The sequence below is a fragment of the Mytilus trossulus genome, unplaced genomic scaffold, assembly GCF_036588685.1.
Source record: "Mytilus trossulus isolate FHL-02 unplaced genomic scaffold, PNRI_Mtr1.1.1.hap1 h1tg001281l__unscaffolded, whole genome shotgun sequence".
Lineage (NCBI taxonomy): Eukaryota > Metazoa > Mollusca > Bivalvia > Mytilida > Mytilidae > Mytilus > Mytilus trossulus.
In genome coordinates, this window is record NW_026963747.1 from 1 (window position 1) to 21,276 (window position 21,276).

At 38.5% G+C, this 21,276-nt stretch overlaps 2 protein-coding genes and 6 pseudogenes across 2 annotated transcripts; all 8 read left to right on the forward strand.

The window, feature by feature from the left end:
* The first annotated feature begins 154 nt into the window (after positions 1-154).
* On the forward strand, positions 155-1,048 carry LOC134704113 (cytochrome b-like; annotated as a pseudogene).
* A 2-nt stretch (positions 1,049-1,050) lies between these two features.
* Positions 1,051-1,779, forward strand: LOC134704115 (cytochrome c oxidase subunit 2-like). Its single transcript, XM_063563537.1, is given in 1 exon segment — positions 1,051-1,779. A coding segment is annotated over 1 exon segment (729 nt).
* A 217-nt stretch (positions 1,780-1,996) lies between these two features.
* LOC134704118 (NADH-ubiquinone oxidoreductase chain 1-like) lies at positions 1,997-3,154 on the forward strand (annotated as a pseudogene).
* A 56-nt stretch (positions 3,155-3,210) lies between these two features.
* On the forward strand, positions 3,211-4,518 carry LOC134704114 (NADH-ubiquinone oxidoreductase chain 4-like; annotated as a pseudogene).
* Positions 4,519-6,040: 1,522 nt separating this feature from the next.
* Positions 6,041-6,556, forward strand: LOC134704121 (NADH-ubiquinone oxidoreductase chain 2-like; annotated as a pseudogene).
* A 1,117-nt stretch (positions 6,557-7,673) lies between these two features.
* On the forward strand, positions 7,674-8,360 carry LOC134704119 (cytochrome c oxidase subunit 1-like; annotated as a pseudogene).
* Positions 8,361-9,263: 903 nt separating this feature from the next.
* Positions 9,264-17,736, forward strand: LOC134704120 (ATP synthase subunit a-like; annotated as a pseudogene).
* Positions 17,737-18,407: 671 nt separating this feature from the next.
* On the forward strand, positions 18,408-19,715 carry LOC134704117 (cytochrome b-like). Its single transcript, XM_063563538.1, is given in 1 exon segment — positions 18,408-19,715. A coding segment is annotated over 1 exon segment (1,308 nt).
* The last annotated feature ends 1,561 nt before the right edge of the window (positions 19,716-21,276 follow it).

Here is a 21,276-nt window from a genome sequence, read left to right on the forward strand (position 1 = left end):
TGTGGAAAAAGGATGAATGTTGCGTAATATTCATGCAAATGGGTCCTCTATGTTTTTTATCTGTATTTATGCGCACATTGCTCGTGGGCTGTATTATGGGTCTTATTTAGATAAGACAGTGTGGTATTTTGGGGTGCATTTGTTTTTGTTAACTATGGCGGAGGCTTTCCTCGGTTACACTTTGCCTTGGGGGCAAATGTCATATTGGGGGGCTACTGTTATTACTAATATACTTAGAGTGATCCCCGTAGTAGGAGAGAGTATGCTCCGCTATGTATGAGGGGGTTGGACCGTGTGTAATGCAACTCTAAAGCGGTTTTATACTTTACACTTTCTCTTACCGTTTGTGATAGTGGCGGTTGTTTTTTTACACCTGTTTTTTTTACATGAGAAAGGGAGTAATAACCCTTTGGGTATTGAAAGAGGTACTATGTGTGTGCCCTTCCACCCCTTCTATACTATTAAAGATCTTTTTGGTTATGTTTGCTTTAGGTTCTTTTTTATATATTTAGTGTGTGTGGATCCTGAGCTGTTAGGGAATCATTTAAACTATTGGCCTGCTAATCCTATAAAAACGCCAATCCATGTTCAGCCTGAGTGGTATTTTATGTTTGCTTATGCAATCCTTCGTTCAATTCCTCATAAAGCGGGGGGGGTATATGTTATGTTTTTGTCGATTGTAGTATTATACCTAATTCCTAGTCTTCACAGAGGTAAGTATCGAAGTTTATGTTTTTACCCGTTTAATCAAGTAGTGTTTTGAGTGTTGGTTGGTAGGTTTATTAGGTTAACATGGATTGGTGCTCGCCCAGTGCGGGAGCCTTATATCATTTTGGGGCAGTGTCTTTCAGTCATTTATTTCTCTAGGTTGTTATTAAACCCTCTTTCTTTGTGGGTGTGGGACAAGCTGCTTGAATACCCTAAATTCTGTAGGAGTCGTCCTGTAGACCTGAAATGGTTTAAGTTTTTAGCTTATTTCAAGTTATTAAAATTAGTAAATCGCGAAAGTAGCGCACGTGAGTGGGCTAATAAGTGTAGAAAAATATAAATATGTCTTTTTACGGGAGTCGATATTTTGGTGATATTGTCCATGGGGAACTAGGGAAAGACCTGTTCCGGTACCATGGTTTTGTGATGATAGTAGCAGTGGCTGTGTTGGTCTTTGTTATATATATAGGATGCGTAATCCTTCTTACTAAATTTTCTTATCGCCATTTCTTGAACCGTCAACGATTAGAATTTTGATGGACTATTGTGCCAATGTTGATGTTAGTAGGGTTGTGGTTTCCTTCTATAATTAACCTATATTATATAGAAGAAGTAAAACGGCCCCGGTGAAATTTTAAGGCGATTGGGAAACAATGGTACTGATCTTACGAATTTTGTCGCAATTTAGACACTCCAAGCTCTAGAGAAAGCGCTGAAAGAATTTCGTGTTATACAATTGATTCTTACATAGAAGACCAGCAGGAGACATTTAGAAAAGGAGGGTATCGTTTGTTGGATGTTGATAACCGGATGGTGGCTCCAGCAGATGTGCAAATAACTGCTTTTGTAAGAAGGTCTGATGTGCTCCATTCGTTTGCACTCCCTAAGTTACTAATTAAAGTAGATGCCATCCCAGGTCGAATTAATCGGCTTCCTATAAAAGCTTCCCAGTGTAGAATTATTTACGGGCAGTGTTCTGAAATTTGCGGGGTTAACCATAGATTTATACCGATTGTGATTGAGTTTATTCCTGAGAAATATTTTGTCATATGGTTGGAAGCTCTTAACTAAAATAAAAAATAAGCTAAAGCTTTTAAGAAGCGTTAAACTTTTAATTTAATGAACTTGTACAATGGGCAAGTAGCTTTTAGTGATAAGGTGGTCTAATATTAGGATATAGGGCTCATGCCCCTAAGGCGCCGTGAGTAGTGGCTCTTATCTTTGTGAGAGCTGGCAGAGCTAATGCGTTTGATTTAGGATCAATTCATAAGTATATATACTTGCTTTCATGGCACAAGCTGGCAGACCTAATGCATACGATTTAAGCTCGTCTTATAAGATATACTCTTGTTTGTGTGTGAATTACAAAGCTAAGCCCAGTCTCATTATGGTTAGTGTCGAGTGTCTATTTAAGACTCTAAGGAGAGTAGCTGTTTTCTTTGGAGCCTCTATCCTATTAAGCCTTTGTCAAGTGTCAGCGGACTCTTTTACTCCCTTGGGGTCGACTAAGGCTGCACTGGTGGACTGAGTAGGCGTGGTTGTTGGTGTTATCCCTTTTGTAGGGGTGCTTCTCGCTGTGGGCTTCTATACTTTGTTGGAACGTAAAATTTTGGCTATCATTATAATCCGAAAGGGTCCATCCAAGGTGAGTTATATAGGGATCTTGCAGCCTTTTAGTGACGCAGGTAAGTTGTTATGTAAAGAGTTTATTGTGCCTACACGTGCTAACGTAGGGCCCTTCATTTTGGCTCCTGCACTAATATTAACTATCAGTTTACTTGGATGGCTTTTATACCCGTATAAGTCGGCTGAAGTGTTTTATGTTTTCGGGGTGATTCTGTTTATAGTTATTACTAGAGTCAGGGTTTACGGGGTAATAATATCCGGATGGGCTTCTAACTCTAAATACTCTTTGCTAGGTGCAGTTCGTGCGATGGCGCAAAGAATTTCTTATGAGATCCCTATAGGATTTATCTTCTTTTGTGTGGTGCTGTGCTCGGGTGTGTTTATGTTTCAAGAAATTAGGGTGTTCCAACAAAGGTCCTTTTTTTTCTTTTTTCCTTTGTGCGTAGTTATAGTTGTCTGAATGCTGTGTATGCTAGCTGAAACTAATCGGGCGCCATTTGATTTTGTGGAAGGAGAGTCGGAATTAGTGTCAGGATACAACGTGGAGTACAGCGGAGGGGGGTTTGCAGTTATATTTATTGCGGAGTACTCTAGTATTCTTCTCAGAAGGGTTATAAGGGCGGCGATATTTTTCGGGGGAAATGAAGCGTTGATCGGGGTCTTTATGATGGCTTTTGCGGTCTTCTTTGTGGTTATTCGTGCTTCTTTACCTCGTTTACGTTATGATAAGTTAATGAGTTTGTGTTGGACTGTTCTTCTATGTGTCATACTTATGGCTAGTGTGTGTGTAGTAGTTCTAGTTAGGGTGTATGTAAGATAATATAAACTAGTATAATTCATTTACACTGAATGTGTCAGATAAAGTCTGTCTTACTTATGGTTAAAAGGTTGGCAATTAGACTTATTGCATTGATTATTATAAAAAACCTAAATATGAGTGTCATTGGGTTAAGCGTTCTAACTATTCTAAGTATGGGCGCCACAAGAGTCGCGATAGGGGGGGTAGAGTTGAACGGGTTGTACACCACAGACTTTGTAATAGGGTTAATGGTTACACTAACTCTATTTGTAGCAATTCTTTCCTACCTAAGGAGGGTTAAGATCCACCGGAAAGCAAGATTTAATTTAATAATTATCAGAATCAGCCTAATTTTAGTGATAAGATTCAGGGTGAGGAGGTTCTTTCTTTTTTTTTTTTTTTTTGAAAGTGTGCTAGCCCCTCTGTTGTTATTAATTGTAGGCTGAGGCTATCAGCCAGAGCGTTTACAGGCAGGGGGGTATATAGTAATCTATACGGTGTTCGGATCTCTTTTTTTCTTATGGGGGGTAAGAGAACTCTATATTAGAGGGTTGAGGAGGAGGATAAGTTCTGTGGTAAGGCTAGTAAAAAAAAGGGGAATGAGATTGTGATGGCTATACATTCTAGGGTTTCTTATCAAGCTACCAATATATCCATTTCACCTGTGACTACCTAAGGCTCACGTAGAGGCCCCAGTAGCCGGTTCGATGCTATTGGCCGGGGTGGTACTAAAATTAGGAGGGTACGGGCTGCTTCGATTTATAATAGTTATACAAATAAGGCTTAGAAGCGTTTTTTTTGTGCTGCTACTAGTGGTGAACTTGGCAGGAGGTGTCTACGCAGGATTAGCGTGTGTACGGCAAGTGGACCTAAAATGTTTGGTAGCATATTCCTCTGTAGCGCATATGAGGCTTGTGCTATTAGGAGTGCTTAGCAACACGGTATTAGGGGTAGTGGGGGCCATTATTATTATGATCGGGCATGGGTTGTGTTCATCAGGTTTGTTCAGGTATGTGAATGCTATCTATAAGATGAGGCACTCGCGTCTGCTAGTAATAAATAAAGGGGGCTTGTTAGTCTGCCCAAGTCTAGTCTTAATGTGTTTCCTGTTAAGATCAAGCAACATAGCAGCCCCTCCTAGTCTAAACTTATTTGGGGAAATCCTCGTTTTCGGCGTGGGAGGGTGAATAAGTGGAGTGTTCCTGCTTATCCTGGGTCTGATAAGCTTTATTAGGGCATGTTTTAGACTATACCTATATGGAAGTTGTTGTCACGGGAAGGGGGTGTCACACAGGGAGTCCTTAAACTTGAGAAGAGTTTGTGATGTTTTTGTTCTGGCGGCTCATTGGATACCGCTGAACTTTATGTTTATGTTTATACCCTAAACAATGAATCGTAATCCTTATTCTCGTTACTATGTACCAGGTCCAAGTCCGTGGCCCTTTTTTGTGGCTATCTCGGCAAACGGAATAGCGGTAGGGTTAATTTTGTGACTGCATCGAACTCCCAGATTTCTATTAATAGGAATGAGGTTGGGGTGTATACTATTGAGAACTTTTAGATGATGGCGAGACTTAATTCGTGAGGGAGATATTGGGTTTCATACTCGCTTCGTAATCAAGAGATTTCGTGATGGAGTTGCCCTTTTTATTCTGTCTGAAGTAATGTTCTTCTTTTCTTTTTTTTGGACTTTCTTCCATAATGCCTTAAGACCCTCGTGTGAACTAGGGATGCGATGACCCCCTCCAGGGATCCGCACGCCAAACCCGTCGTCGACAAGGCTGTTCGAGACAGGTCTTTTAATTAGGAGGGGGTTATTCGTAACTCAAGCCCATAAGAGAATGCGTTTGAAGGATTATGATGTTGGGCCATTTATTGGCCTAGTGGTAACAATTTTATGTGGGACTGTGTTCTTCCTAGTGCAACTTCGAGAATACTACTGAAACTCATACACTATTGCAGATAGGGTGTATGGAAGAGTGTTTTATTTACTAACTGGGTTTCATGGAATGTAGTTGTGGGGACTCTTTGACTAATGGTGAGGTTAGTCCGACTATGGCGTGGGGAGTTTTCCAGTCAACGGCACTTTGGTTTTGAGGCTTGCATTTGGTACTGACACTTCGTAGATGTGGTATGGGTAGCATTATGATGTTTAGTATATGTGTGGTTTGGAGGATGGTTATACATGTGGTGGTTCAAAATATGAGACGGGGACGTCTATACGTTTAAGTACCCAGACGCAAAGCCTTCGTGGTATGCGTACATTCAAGAAGAGCATGCTCCGTCCTGATATAAGATTCCTGACCATTTAAAAGGTTAAAAATAGGAGTCATACAGACTAGTTAAACAGTTTTGATTTGAAATCAAGTACCAAAGCGATTCCAAGCGCTTACTAGTCTGAGTAAAGTAGTCTAATTAAGGACAGAAGACCTATGATTTTCAAGTGTTATAAGTAACCTTTACTTGAAATGGTAAGCTTTGTGGTAAGACCTATAAAATTAGTGAGATTAGGGGTAATATTGATCGGGACAATTCTTAGGGTTAGAAGAGAAGAGATAGTAGGGGTGTGACTCGGTTTAGAGCTAAATCTGTATGGATTTCTTGTAATTATAAACCCTGATGGTCACTATAGTCCTGAGCCCTGTGTAAAATATTTTGTGGTACAAAGAACGGGGTCAATTCTGATACTAGTGGGTTTTGTAACCTTGATAGAGCAGCACGTAGTGAGAGGGCTGGTGATAAGGGGGGCGGGTACAGTGTTAAAATCTGGCGTTTTCCCGCTACATTCGTGGGTCCCTTCAATTATTAAGAACAGCAGATGGTTAGCAAGAGGGTTACTATTAACTTGGCAAAAAGTCGCCCCCCCTTGTCTTTTTATCAATAATTATACCCTCTAAGGGGTTGTGAGTAGTAATTGTATTGATAGCTGGAATTGGGGCAGTAGGGGGCCTTAACCAGAATTCAGTACGAGTAATAAGCGCGTACTCGTCGTTTGTGCATACATCATGAATGCTGTTAGGGCTCACATGGTCAAGAGTAGTCCTTTGTAGGGTATTTTGCAGTTTACTCGCTGTCGGTAGGGCTGTTTTTTTATGGGTGCTCAATAATAAACAAAACAAGAATGGGCGGTCAGATTAGTAGAGCCGCGAGGGGTATAGGGTTTACTGATACTGATGGGGATGCCTCCTTTCCTTGGCTTTCTAGCGAAAGTATTGGTGTTTCTAATGAGAGGAAGGGCTGTAATCGTGGCTTGTATTATAGGTTCAGTAATCAGGCTAAAATTCTACATTGACTTTTTTTATAGGATAGTAATAAAAAGGTTAGTAGACAAAAACAAAGCAGAATTCAAGATTATGTGGAGGATAGTGATCGGGGCTAACCTAGCAGGGGGGGCATTGATCTTGGTGAGATTTATTTAGAAACTGCTTTTAGGCCAGGGGCGTTTTGATTTCGGCTCAAAAAGAGTGGGTAAAACCACAAAAGTATGATAAAAAGGTAATTTAAAATAAAATATTTTGTTTCAAACATAACTATAGGTAGTTGTTACCTCCTTTTTGTAGAATGGTACTTTAAAAAAAAGGATGATTGGTTTGCATCTAATTAATTAAGCCTAGGTTTTCATTCTTAAGTGAGGAAGTTAATTAACATAATAGGGCTGCTAACTTTGTTATAAATGGCTTGTACCATTTTTCCTTATAAAAAAGTAGTTTAATTTAAGAACGATAGGTTGTGGGGCTATTAGTGGTGTCAACCCTTTTTTAGCTAGATATAGTTTAAAATAAAATATTGGCTTTGGGAGCTAAAGACACTTCCATAAGTTTTCTAGAAGAATGGTTATGGGGTTAAGAGTTGCGTTTGTCTGCATTGTGTCTTTTTTGTTTACGGGGTTATTTATGCTACTAAGGGAAAAGCGGGGTCTAGACCGAGAGAAAGTGCAGTCCATATGAGTGTGGATTTGAGCCTATTGGAAGAGCTCGGAGGCCCTTTTCTATCCGATTCTTTCTAGTAGCAGTTTTGTTCGTCGTGTTTGATGTAGAGGTAGTGCTGTTAATACCTTTTGCCTACATGTTCTTTTACGGTAAGAGAGTGTTAGGGATTTTGTCCTCAAGGGGTTTCCTTCTTATCTTGTTTGGGGGTCTCTACCACGAATATCGTGAGGGGTCTTTGGAATGAGTAGGTTAATACTAGAAGTGGCATTTATGCGAAACGAATTTTGATGAGAGGTGATTGTAAGAGGCTTACTTTTGCTGTTGGAAGTGTATTGTGTGTACCTGTGGTTTTCACGTCGAGAGTGCTTCTTAAGGAAGTATGGGACCAATGAAAGTTCTCAAGGATCTAATAGAAGGTTTGAAAAGGCATATCTTACTATAGCGTATAGGGAAAAAAATATTAAGAGGCTAAAATCTAGTGCGGCTCTAAGGGCTAATAAGGCTAGATGATTGGCTTCTAAGTAAGGATAAATAAAATGATAAAAATACTAAAAAAGGAAGAAGTAGGGGGTTATGGAGAAGTGGAGTCCTGGTGACGTCGATGGCTGTGATCAACAAATCACAAAGATATTGGAACCCTTTATCTGTATAGCGGAGTCTGAGGAGGGTTGTTTGGAGCAAGGTTGAGGTTAATGATCCGAATGCAACTGGGGCATCCTGGAGCAGTGTTCTTAAAAAGAGATTGATTCTATAATGTGGTGGTTACAACGCATGCCTTAATAATAATTTTTTTTGCTGTGATACCTATCTTAATTGGAGCTTTCGGTAATTGGTTGATTCCTCTGCTAGTAGGAGGTAAAGATATAATTTACCCGCGAATAAACAACTTAAGTTATTGACTATCTCCTAATGCACTATATTTACTAATACTGTCCTTTAGAACGGATAAAGGAGTTGGTGCTGGATGAACTATTTACCCCCCTTTATCTGTGTACCCCTATCATAGGGGCCCTAGGATGGATGTTCTTATTGTGTCACTACATCTAGCTGGGCTCAGCTCTCTAGTGGGGGCTATTAACTTTGCTAGGACCAATAAAAATATGCCAGTGTTAGAAATGAAAGGAGAACGAGCGGAGCTTTATGTTTTAAGGATTAGAGTTACTGCAGTTCTTTTAATTATTTCAATTCCGGTTCTAGGAGGGGGCATCACAATAATCTTGTTTGACCGAAACTTTAACACAACTTTTTTCGATCCCGCAGGAGGGGGGGACCCCGTTTTGTTCCAACATTTGTTTTGATTTTTTGGGCATCCGGAAGTGTATATTCTTATTCTACCTGCCTTTGGTGTGATATCAAAAGTAATTATGCATTGCTCTGGAAAAGAAGCGGTTTTTGGTCTAATTGGGATAGTATACGCAATAATCGGAATTGGAGGGTTAGGGTGTATGGTGTGGGCTCACCACATGTTTACCGTAGGTCTTAATGTTGATACTCGAGGCTATTTTTCTACCGCAACTATAGTAATCGCTGTTCCAACAGGGGTGAAAGTATTCAGATGACTGGCAACTATAGCAGGAAGAAAATTCAAAATAAAGCCTGCCGCCTACTGAAGTACTGGGTTTCTGTTTTTATTCACCGTGGGAGGGCTAACAGGGGTCTTACTGTCTAGGGCTTCTATGGATGTGTCTCTACACGACACATATTATGTGGTGGCTCATTTCCATTATGTGCTAAGAATAGGGGCGGTGTTTGGGGTGTTCTGTGGTCTTAACCATTGGTTGCCAAATTTTGTTGGAGTATGCTTTAATAAGAAATGGAGGAAAGCCCATTTTATAGCAATATTTTTTGGGGTAAATACTACCTTCTTTCCTCAGCATTTCTTAGGCCTAAGAGGAATGCCTCGACGGTATATAGACTACGCTGATATTTATGCTCACTGACATTGGGTGTCTTCTTATGGGTCCGCTGTGTCTTTTGGGTCTCTAATATATTTTAAGTTCCTTCTATGAGAGGCTCTAGTAAGCCAGCGAGGGGTTGTATTTAGTGGGGGTTTATGTGGTGAAATAGACTGAGCAGGTACCCGAGACCTTTATCCAGGAAGGAAGCATGTTTATAGCCAATTGCCATTTGTGTGAACTAACCCTTATAACACGTGTATCACTTATATTTATAAGAAATCGCGTAATCAATAATTTAAAGTCATGTTAATAGATGTTTTTTCTAGATTTGATGCTCACAGCTATAACTTAATTTGGTTGTCTATGCCGTTATGGTTGCTGTCTTCTATAGTGCCAATAACCGTGCTATTTAGAGACGTGTACACTAAGGGTAGAAGTACGAGCTCTTTTCGGAGTTTGGTGCTATCCTTTACTTATTCGATGATTCGATTGAACGGAAAGGGACTAAAGCTATCTGGGTTTCCTCTAGTAATAAGGGGTCTGTTCATGATAATTCTGATACTAAATCTGTCTGGAAACTTTCCATTCTTTTTCCCTGTAAGAGGGCAGTTTGTGTTCGGGTTCTCCTTTGCTTTGTCTATTTGAACTTGTTTAGTTTTATCTAGTCTTTTATGCAGATTTGAGCAGGGGTTGATGAGTCTCGTTCCAACAGGTTGCCCGTTAATCCTTGTGCCTTTTATAGTAGTGGTTGAGCTAATTAGTGGCATACTTCGCCCTTTAACATTAGTTTTACGTCTGACACTAAATCTGGGAGCTGGTAAAGTAATTCTAACTATATGCAGGAGAGAGTTAGTAGTTAGCTGGTTAAATAGCAGAAGGCTGCTTACAGGAGTTGGGGGTATTAAAGGGTTAATAATGGGCGGAGGTGTTTTTGGAGCCGCTGAAGTTGCAATCGCGTGTATTCAGTGTTATATTTTTTGTGTCTTATTGTGTCTCTATACGGAGGATCATAGAAGGTAGGTAGTTTTAAAAGCTTTGCTGAAGCGACGGCCTTGTAAGTCGTAGAAAACTATGTGTTTTAAAGCTATGATTTGAATAAAATTCCTAGGAGTTTTCTTAATAAGTATAGGCTGTTTTGTAATCTTCCGTATAAACAAACACCTTTTGTGTTTATTTGTAGGGCTTGAAATAATAAGACTAGGCTTATTGTTTGTAACCCATGTGTTTCTAATAAATCAGTTTTGGTTAATTTTACTAATTCTATGTTTAGCTGTTTGCGAAGCCAGAATTTGCTTGGCCCTTCTGGTTATGGTGATGCGACTATGCGGAGACGATTTGATGTCAAGGTTACTAAGAGATGGCTCGTAAAAATAGTATCATACAATTAAAAAGTAACTTAGGGTTACTTTTACTGATTCTGATTGGATACTTATTTATTCTTAGAGGGAGGACCTTTGGAAAAGCTTATTTATTGGAAGTTACTGTTTGAGAGAGTAATTGTCTCTCATTTAGCTTCAGAGTTCTACTAGATAGCGTAAGAATAGTCTTTGTTGGGACGGTTTTGGTAATTAGAGGAAGTGTAGCAACCTACTGCAAGTGGTATATAGCTGGAGAGCCATACTACAAGCGGTTTATGGGATTAGTATGGTTGTTTGTGCTGTCTATAGTGTTTATAATCTTAGTTCCTAATTTAGTAATACTTTTAATTGGTTGAGACGGGCTAGGGCTCACCTCATTCCTATTAGTGGCTTATTACCAGAACAATAAGAGGTTATCTGCGGCTATGTTGACAGCTTTGACTAATCGAATTGGGGATGTTTTTGTACTTTTTAGAGTTTCTATTTTTTTAAGAGAAGGGGGGTGGTTAATTTATATATACCACCCAGTGCAGACATGGGTTAATTTAGGGTTTGTGGTAGTTCTTGCAGGTATAACTAAAAGCGCACAAATGCCGTTTTGCGCATGGCTACCTGCTGCCATGGCGGCACCCACACCGGTCTCCTCTTTGGTGCATTCTTCGACATTGGTGACAGCTGGGGTTTATTTGATTCTTCGCTCTTTTTATATTATCAGAGCTAATCCCTTTGTGACTCAAATACTTATAGTCTTAAGACTATTTACTCTAATATTAGCGGGGTCAAGGGCTGTGTTTGCGTTTGACCTAAAAAAGGTAATCGCACTCTCGACTTTGAGGCAGTTAAGGTTAATAATATTCTCGATTTCAATCCTTCTTCCGTCTGTAGCTTTTTTTCATTTAGTAACCCATGCGGTATTTAAAGCTTTGTTGTTTCTAGGCGCAGGGGGTGTTATTCATAGAAACCAAAGAATCCAAGATATCCGGGGGTTAAGAAGCTTGTGGCAAGGATTACCGGTAAGAATGGGTGCAATAACGGTTGCAATTGTGTCCTTGAGAGGGGCCCCGTTTATAAGAGGGTTTTTCTCTAAAGACCTAATAATTGAGCTAAGAATGATAGACAGAAGAATAACTTATGGGTGCTATTTATTAGAGCTAACAGGTTTAATCTTCACTTCTTTTTATAGGGCACGGATTGTATTTAGAGTAATACTTGGGTCTAATTACGTTAATAGCAGAAGTTTGCGGATTAATGAGCACTTAAATATACAAACTCCTTTTCTTAGCCTGTATATTGGGGCTATTATCTTAGGAGGGGTATTAGGGAGGAAAATAGAGAGGTTTGGGTTTGTAGTAGTTCTTGAGAAATATGAGAGAGTCAGAGTATTTCTTATTCCCTTTGTAGGGTTAATTTTGTGATGAGGAGTGCTTAGAAAATTAGGGTCTAAGCCTTGGTCGTCAGCCAAACTATTAAGATTCTTTTTGAGAATGTGGCTCATAGAGAGGCTAACCTCCCACCCCAGAAAAATGGCCTTCTTTAAGGGGTCCAGGATGGTAGCTCAAAGTCTGGATCAAGGTTGACTAGAGCTATTGGGCCCTCAAGGTGCCCATAAGGGACTAGGTCAACTCAGCTGTTTGAATGAAATTGTTCAGAAAAATTATTTTACCTACCAGCTGGTAGTATGAGGGCTGGTGGTAGCGGGGGGCGTAAGCTTAATTATGTTTATATAATGAGAGTTATAGTCATATGTGTAATTTTGATGGCTGTGTTTTCGATTGTCTTAATTGCCAAGCAACCTATTTCTTTAGGGCTAGTGCTATTGAGGGGGTCTATAATTGCATGTGTGGAGGTTGCACTGGAGGTTAGAAGGTTGTTAGGGTTCTTATTGTTCCTAACTTACGTTAGGGGTGTAATAGTCCTGTTCTTGTATGTTTTAAGGATCTACCCCAATGAAGTGTATCGTTTTAATCTAGAGTTTATGGTTCTCGTCAGAAGGTGTTGTGCCAGAGCGGTCCTTATGGGTCTTATGAATTACGAGTACAGAGAAATTAGCGGGTCTTTGTTTCTAAGTTTCATGGCTGAAAGAAGCGGGTTAAGGTTATATATCCTAATAGCTGGTGTGTTACTGTTTGTAATATTAGTGGTGTCGTATTTGTGCATAAAAACCATGGTGCCTTTACGAAGAGTAAAATAAACCTAAAATAGAAGATACAGTAGCTTAATTAAAGCGTCTCATTGAAAATGAGGAAGATGGATACTTTAGTACCTTGTGTCAAATCTGTAGGAGGGTTTGATTATGGCCCTAAATTTATGGGCAAAATGCTTCTCATGATTCTAAATGCGGGCTTGAACAAATTAAGTGCAAGTTCAACATCAGTGGGGAAAATTGGTTAATAAAGGAAACTTTAACCCAGCTTTTTGACAAATTCGGGGTCAATTGATGAATGCCAGCAGCCGCGGTTAGATTCAGTTCGAATATAAATTTAAGCGGATTGGTTAGAGTCAATGTTGTGTTATAAAACTATAAAAAAACTATAGGTGCAGTGTAATGTTAACGGTTTTTTGTGGTTATATTCCTAAAGTTTTAGTGAGCTTCTAACGAATCTATGAAGTGAAACCAGGATTAGATACCCTGTTATCCATAGTTTAAAACAAAAGTTCCTCTTAACTAAACATTTGGTTGTCAAAGAGAAATAAATAGGCGGTGTCTGAGATAGAAAACAGGGGATCCTGGGTGTTAAAGGATAACCCACCTACATTTGAGCCTTGTCTTATTAGTGCGTGTGTATGGTTGTTTACTCTAATATGGTGAGTGTCCGGGTAAAATTTTTGGTTATTACTGAAGCTAACTCTTATTTTACTTGCTGAGTTCGGTAAGGTAAGTTACTTTTAGTTAGGTGCAGCTACTAGAATTGGCTATATGCCCATGTAGCACAACTTCAAAAATAATTCAGATTGACATGCAGCTTATGACAAGGTTAATCTGGGATACAGATGTAACTTAAGCAATAATTCAAAGATTGAGCTACTAAAAGGTAGCTCAACTAAGTAGACAAATAAGATAAGAAAACTTGCCTTTGAAGAAGGACTTGTAAGTAAGGGTTAAAAATAAAATTACCCTGAATACAATCAGATGAGTACTAATCGCCCGTCGCTCGCGGGGAAACCTGTGAAAAGTCGTAACAAGGTAGCAGTAACGGAAGTTGCTGCTAGGCTATAATATGCATATATAGTAAATAATATTATATTTGCCTTCCAAGCAAAAGTTCTAATGAAATTAGTGTATGCTGGCCAAATAGTTTAAGCTAAAACGTTGAGCTGTTAATTCAAAATCGCAGTAATTTGCTTTGGCTTGCTTAAGTAGTTTAGGGAAAACATAAGATTTTCATTCTTAAGTCAGATAGTATTTCTCTTAAGTTGTGCTTAGTAGTTAATGTTAATATAACTGAGAACTGCAAATTCTCCATAGTCTAGTTAGGCCTAAGCTTAGTGCCACGTGGGGGATGATCCAGTTGCTTTGATGAAGCAAAGTTCAAAAGTAGTTTTTTGGCACTTAGAACTTCGAAGCGTTATAAAGAAAAATTGTAGTAAGTAGGGCTTTGATTCCTAAAGAAAAAGTTAATCTTCTTCTTCATAAATAAGTTAAAAGTAGTTAATATATAACTTAGAATTGTCAGTTCTAGATTCCTCTTACTGAGGCTTTTTATAATTTATCTTTTTTAAAGAGACGTGCATAATTGTTTTGTGAAAAGTGCACTTGAATTAAAATAGTATAAATAAATTTTAGTACCTTTTGCATAAGGGTTTTTCAAGACAAGTTTAAGAATTTAATTTTCCCGAATAAAAGAGAGTTATTTTTTTGAGTTAAGAAATCGTGGCAGAGATTTAATTAAACTAAAGAATAGCGGCTAGATACTATTCGCGCTTTTAGATATCTGGTTGGCTTAAAAAGATGTGTAAGCATTTTCCTTAACTATTTAAGGGGTAAAATTTTTTGGGTTAAGCTGAAAAATACTAAAATTGATGTTAAAAAAAAATTGGGTTTCTATAGGCTTTAAACTGGCTATTAGATATTAGTGTATTTTAACTAAAACCAGATGGGGAAAAAAGATTAATTGGGTTATTCATTTACTTTAAAATAAGCCTATGGTTGTAGGACCAGTGACTATGATAAAAACGAGTAAAAATATTATTTATTTGGTATTACTATTTTGTTTTACCTTAAAAAACTAAAGGCTAAATAAAAGTTTTTAAACGAATTCGGCAAACTAAACTTCTCGACTGTTTAACAAAAACATTTCCTTTTGATGTAAGTAAAAGGTAGTCCCTGCCCAGTGCAACTAGAGTAATGTTTGTTGTAAACGGCGGCGTTAACGTGAGCGTCCTAAGGTAGCGCGATAATTTGCCTTTCAATTGAAGGATGGTATGAAAGGGTTAACGAAGAAGGTGCTGTGTCTGAAAATTTAATTTAAACTAACTTTAAGGTGAAGAGGCCTTTATGTAAAAGAAGGACGACAAGACCCTATGAAGCTTTATCTTAATTGGAGTTTTTGGCTCTTATACGATTTTGATGGGAGATCAGTGAAAATAAGTCTTTCACTATTATATAAATCTAACTCGTATTTCCTAACTTTATATGTGTGGCTAGCTACTCTAGGGATAACAGCGCAATTTCTCCCGAAAGATGGTATTGGAGGGGAAGATTGCGACCTCGATGTTGGCTTTAGATATCCTAGAGGCGTAGAAGCTTCTAATGGTGGGTCTGTTCGCCCTTTAAAATCTAACATGAGCTGAGTTCAGAACGGCGTGAGCTAGTTCAGTTTCTATCCTCTTTTAAAAATGAGCTAATTTTGTACGAAAGGACTTTTTCGCTAAAGCAACGCTTTGCCCTGGCTCTGTCATTGCTTAAATAATGCTACGCAATAAACTGATTAGTTTATAAAAAGGGTTGCCTTTTATGAAGCTGAAGGCCAATTAGTGGCGGTAGGGCGTGTCGTTGGTTCTTGTTAAAATTAGTATTGCTATTTTATTAAAAAATAGGGTTAAAACGGGTTGCAAATTAGGTAAAAAATAAAACAGTCTATTAATGCAGCCAAAAAGCAGCAATCACCCACCTAAAGAATAAAACAAGGGTTCTAAAAAGGCGGTGTGTAATGGATTTGTGCTAGTAACAGACAAAAAAAAACCAAACACTGTGGAAACCCTTAAGAATGAGGTTTTATAGTGTACCGCATTTCCTGTTACCGGCCGGTACAGTGACCGCAAGGCCTGTTCTCCTGTCCTTTTACACGGAAACCCTGTTGCTGATGCATGTAAAAAGCCCTTAGTTAAGATAACTTATAAGTCAAAGTAAAACTTAATTTTACTTGACATTGTGTATTTTATTGAAAATCTAGTTGCGAATGCCCATACCTGTCCAAACTTGTTTTAGATTATGCTTTACAACCTGTTGTAGATAAGGTTTTGAACCCTTTACAGTGAGTAAGCATTTTTCAGAGTCATGTGAGACTTAACCTAATTAGTGGTAGAAAAAAACAAACTTAAACCTAAATTCTAAAGCTATTTGCTTCCTGTGGTTAATTGTAAACTGCAGGAGAAATGGATCTAAGGTGTTAATTTTTTTCGTTTGCCCTAATTTTGGTTGCTCATGTGATTTTTTGGGGTTTGAAAACTAGACTATCTGTATCTTAAAATCAAAAAATAAATAGAAATCAAGTCATATGAAAGTTCCCAAAGCGTAATTCATGGGTCACTTAAAGTCTAAGCAAAAAAGTAAATCAAAAATAAAATAAAATCAAAATGACACACTAATGCCTGGGGGGGCTGATCTGGAGGGGAGGAAATAGGAAAGCAGGTTAAATAGAGGTGACAAAAATGTGGTGTGCAGCAACAAAATGAAGCTAAATAAAATTGTGAAACGTAGAAGCGTGAGCTTGTAAACAAGGTTGTGAGCGTCTTAAAAAGTAAGTGTTAACAATAGTATGTAATATTAACACGCCTAAAAGGGGGTTAGGTGGGTTATAAACTTACAAAGACTACAAGTGATGAAGTTTATGTCTGGTCCTGAGGTCCCTTTTAAGTGAGTTAGTTTCGTATAAAAGGTTTTTAAGCAAAGCAATGTTCTGTCACAGATCTGAGTGCTATAGACAATATTGTATAGGGCCTTTTTATGTAAATAAACGTGGCGTTAGGCTGTTAAATGTGCTGGTTATAGGATGGTTACATAGCAATAATTACTATATTTGCCTTCTGGGCAAAAATTTTAATGAAATTAGTGTACGCTGGGTGAATAAATTAAGCTAGAATGTTGAGCTGTTAATTGAAAATCCCAGTAATTTGCTTAGGGTATAAGATTCTTATTCTCAAGCCAGATAGCCTGTCTCTTAAGTTGTGTTTAGTTGCTAATGTTAATATAACTGAGAGCTACAAATTCTTCCTAGCTTAGTTGTACGTGGGGGGATGGCCCAGTTGCTTTGATGAAGCTAAGCTCAAAAGTAGTTTATTGCTCTGAGGTGTTATAAAGAAGTATTATAGTACGTAGGACTTTGATTCCTAAAGAAAAAGTTAAAGCTTTTCTTTATAAACAATTTAAGAGGAGTTAATTAGTTTTAGGCTCATCTCACTGAGGTTTTTTAGAATTTATCTTTCTAAAGAAATGCACACGATTGCCTCATAAAAAGCTTACTTGAAGTAAAGTGGGGCAAATAAATTTTAGTACTTCTTGCATAAGGGTAAAGCGAAGAGGCCTGTGTGTAAAAGAAGAGCAACAAGACCCTGCGAAGCTTTATTTTAATTGAAGTTTTTGGGTTTGTTAACCCAAAAGCTTATGCATAGCTTTAAGGTCTCTTTTAAGCGAGCGAGTTTTTAGCTAAAGCAATACTTTGTGACGGATCTGTAATGACATAAATAATATTGTATAATAGGCTGATTAACTTATAAAAAGGGTTCTTTTTATGTAAATGAGTGTGTTGCTTAGTGATAGATTGTTGAATGTGTTGGGCACTAGAGAGGCTGTATGAGAGTGGCTTAGGCAGGGGTTTGCTGCAAAAAAAGGCTTACTGTTAAGGGGTGTGTGAGATGGTTTTTTTTCATATAAAAACTGAGTGTTTAGAATAGACGTTGGAGGAGGGGACTTATGTCAGGGCGGAGGGGGTGACACTGTTAGGGTGCTCCCATTACCTGAAACTATTTCAGCTGTTGGAGATGCTGTTGTGAATGGTGTCGCTGAAGTTGTTCCTGATAATCAGGAGGAAGGGGGCCCCCATGCTGAGGGTGGCTATGTTCCTTTAGAAGAACAAATAGCTGTTGTGGAGCCTGAAGTCCCAGCTAATGTCTGTCAGCCAGTCGAGCAGAGAAATGTGGTTGTAAGTGAAGAAGACAGTGTTCCTGATGTTAGTAAAGACGGGGTCAGTAGTTATTAATGCTCATAGTTAAAGTTTATTGGTGTATTAATAGTTATAATTTATTAAAATAATCCATAAGATAAGCAAAATTACAGTTAATTCGTTTATTGTTAGGCTGTTATGGTCTATTTAAAAACTGGTCAATACGGGTCTCCTTACACCTAATTAACTTGGTTTTAGTGTATGCTTGAAAGGCTACAAAGCCTTTGCGGGGAGTAAGCATTCTTCAGGACCACATGAGATTCAACCTAATTATTGGCAGAGAAAGTGGTGAATTTGACCCTTAAATTCTAAGTTACTTGGGCTCTATAGCTAATTGTAAGCTGTAGGATAATGGGGATTTGAGACGTTTATTTCCTCATTTACCCCAGCTCTGGTTGCTCATGTGGTTTTCGGTTCGAAAACGAGGCGTGTATCTTAAAAATAAAAAAATTTTTGAAGCGTAAGTTGTTGGTCGCTTTAAGTCTAATTAAAAATAAAGTAAAAATGGAGCAAAAACAAAGTTGGACACTTAACACTTTGGGTGTCTTCAGAGGTGTAAAAAGGGGGGTCCAAGCTTATGTGTACTCATAAAAAAATGCGGTGTGCGGGGGGTTTGTGCCTGTATATATAACAAAAATTCATGAGGTGGCCGAGGAAGAGGTGGTGAGCTGTAAACTCATAAACAAGGTGTAGGCCTTTCTTATGAGATGGTTGGTAACAATACTGTGAATAATATTAACACGCCTAAGAGGGTTGGTCCGTGACGAAGTACTAATAAGTTGGTGAAGATTATGAATGACAGGTTCTATGATTTGCCTTGTCCTGTAAACTTAAACGCTTGGTGAAGGTTTGGCTCTATACTAGGCTTGTGCCTAATTATCCAACTTCTAAGGGGTCTTTTATTGTCAACTCATTATACTGCTCATGAAGACATGGCATTCGATTCTGTAGTACATATTATGCGTAATGTGGAAAAAGGATGAATGTTGCGTAATATTCATGCAAATGGGTCCTCTATGTTTTTTATCTGTATTTATGCGCACATTGCTCGTGGGCTGTATTATGGGTCTTATTTAGATAAGACAGTGTGGTATTTTGGGGTGCATTTGTTTTTGTTAACTATGGCGGAGGCTTTCCTCGGTTACACTTTGCCTTGGGGGCAAATGTCATATTGGGGGGCTACTGTTATTACTAATATACTTAGAGTGATCCCCGTAGTAGGAGAGAGTATGCTCCGCTATGTATGAGGGGGTTGGACCGTGTGTAATGCAACTCTAAAGCGGTTTTATACTTTACACTTTCTCTTACCGTTTGTGATAGTGGCGGTTGTTTTTTTACACCTGTTTTTTTTACATGAGAAAGGGAGTAATAACCCTTTGGGTATTGAAAGAGGTACTATGTGTGTGCCCTTCCACCCCTTCTATACTATTAAAGATCTTTTTGGTTATGTTTGCTTTAGGTTCTTTTTTATATATTTAGTGTGTGTGGATCCTGAGCTGTTAGGGAATCATTTAAACTATTGGCCTGCTAATCCTATAAAAACGCCAATCCATGTTCAGCCTGAGTGGTATTTTATGTTTGCTTATGCAATCCTTCGTTCAATTCCTCATAAAGCGGGGGGGGTATATGTTATGTTTTTGTCGATTGTAGTATTATACCTAATTCCTAGTCTTCACAGAGGTAAGTATCGAAGTTTATGTTTTTACCCGTTTAATCAAGTAGTGTTTTGAGTGTTGGTTGGTAGGTTTATTAGGTTAACATGGATTGGTGCTCGCCCAGTGCGGGAGCCTTATATCATTTTGGGGCAGTGTCTTTCAGTCATTTATTTCTCTAGGTTGTTATTAAACCCTCTTTCTTTGTGGGTGTGGGACAAGCTGCTTGAATACCCTAAATTCTGTAGGAGTCGTCCTGTAGACCTGAAATGGTTTAAGTTTTTAGCTTATTTCAAGTTATTAAAATTAGTAAATCGCGAAAGTAGCGCACGTGAGTGGGCTAATAAGTGTAGAAAAATATAAATATGTCTTTTTACGGGAGTCGATATTTTGGTGATATTGTCCATGGGGAACTAGGGAAAGACCTGTTCCGGTACCATGGTTTTGTGATGATAGTAGCAGTGGCTGTGTTGGTCTTTGTTATATATATAGGATGCGTAATCCTTCTTACTAAATTTTCTTATCGCCATTTCTTGAACCGTCAACGATTAGAATTTTGATGGACTATTGTGCCAATGTTGATGTTAGTAGGGTTGTGGTTTCCTTCTATAATTAACCTATATTATATAGAAGAAGTAAAACGGCCCCGGTGAAATTTTAAGGCGATTGGGAAACAATGGTACTGATCTTACGAATTTTGTCGCAATTTAGACACTCCAAGCTCTAGAGAAAGCGCTGAAAGAATTTCGTGTTATACAATTGATTCTTACATAGAAGACCAGCAGGAGACATTTAGAAAAGGAGGGTATCGTTTGTTGGATGTTGATAACCGGATGGTGGCTCCAGCAGATGTGCAAATAACTGCTTTTGTAAGAAGGTCTGATGTGCTCCATTCGTTTGCACTCCCTAAGTTACTAATTAAAGTAGATGCCATCCCAGGTCGAATTAATCGGCTTCCTATAAAAGCTTCCCAGTGTAGAATTATTTACGGGCAGTGTTCTGAAATTTGCGGGGTTAACCATAGATTTATACCGATTGTGATTGAGTTTATTCCTGAGAAATATTTTGTCATATGGTTGGAAGCTCTTAACTAAAATAAAAAATAAGCTAAAGCTTTTAAGAAGCGTTAAACTTTTAATTTAATGAACTTGTACAATGGGCAAGTAGCTTTTAGTGATAAGGTGGTCTAATATTAGGATATAGGGCTCATGCCCCTAAGGCGCCGTGAGTAGTGGCTCTTATCTTTGTGAGAGCTGGCAGAGCTAATGCGTTTGATTTAGGATCAATTCATAAGTATATATACTTGCTTTCATGGCACAAGCTGGCAGACCTAATGCATACGATTTAAGCTCGTCTTATAAGATATACTCTTGTTTGTGTGTGAATTACAAAGCTAAGCCCAGTCTCATTATGGTTAGTGTCGAGTGTCTATTTAAGACTCTAAGGAGAGTAGCTGTTTTCTTTGGAGCCTCTATCCTATTAAGCCTTTGTCAAGTGTCAGCGGACTCTTTTACTCCCTTGGGGTCGACTAAGGCTGCACTGGTGGACTGAGTAGGCGTGGTTGTTGGTGTTATCCCTTTTGTAGGGGTGCTTCTCGCTGTGGGCTTCTATACTTTGTTGGAACGTAAAATTTTGGCTATCATTATAATCCGAAAGGGTCCATCCAAGGTGAGTTATATAGGGATCTTGCAGCCTTTTAGTGACGCAGGTAAGTTGTTATGTAAAGAGTTTATTGTGCCTACACGTGCTAACGTAGGGCCCTTCATTTTGGCTCCTGCACTAATATTAACTATCAGTTTACTTGGATGGCTTTTATACCCGTATAAGTCGGCTGAAGTGTTTTATGTTTTCGGGGTGATTCTGTTTATAGTTATTACTAGAGTCAGGGTTTACGGGGTAATAATATCCGGATGGGCTTCTAACT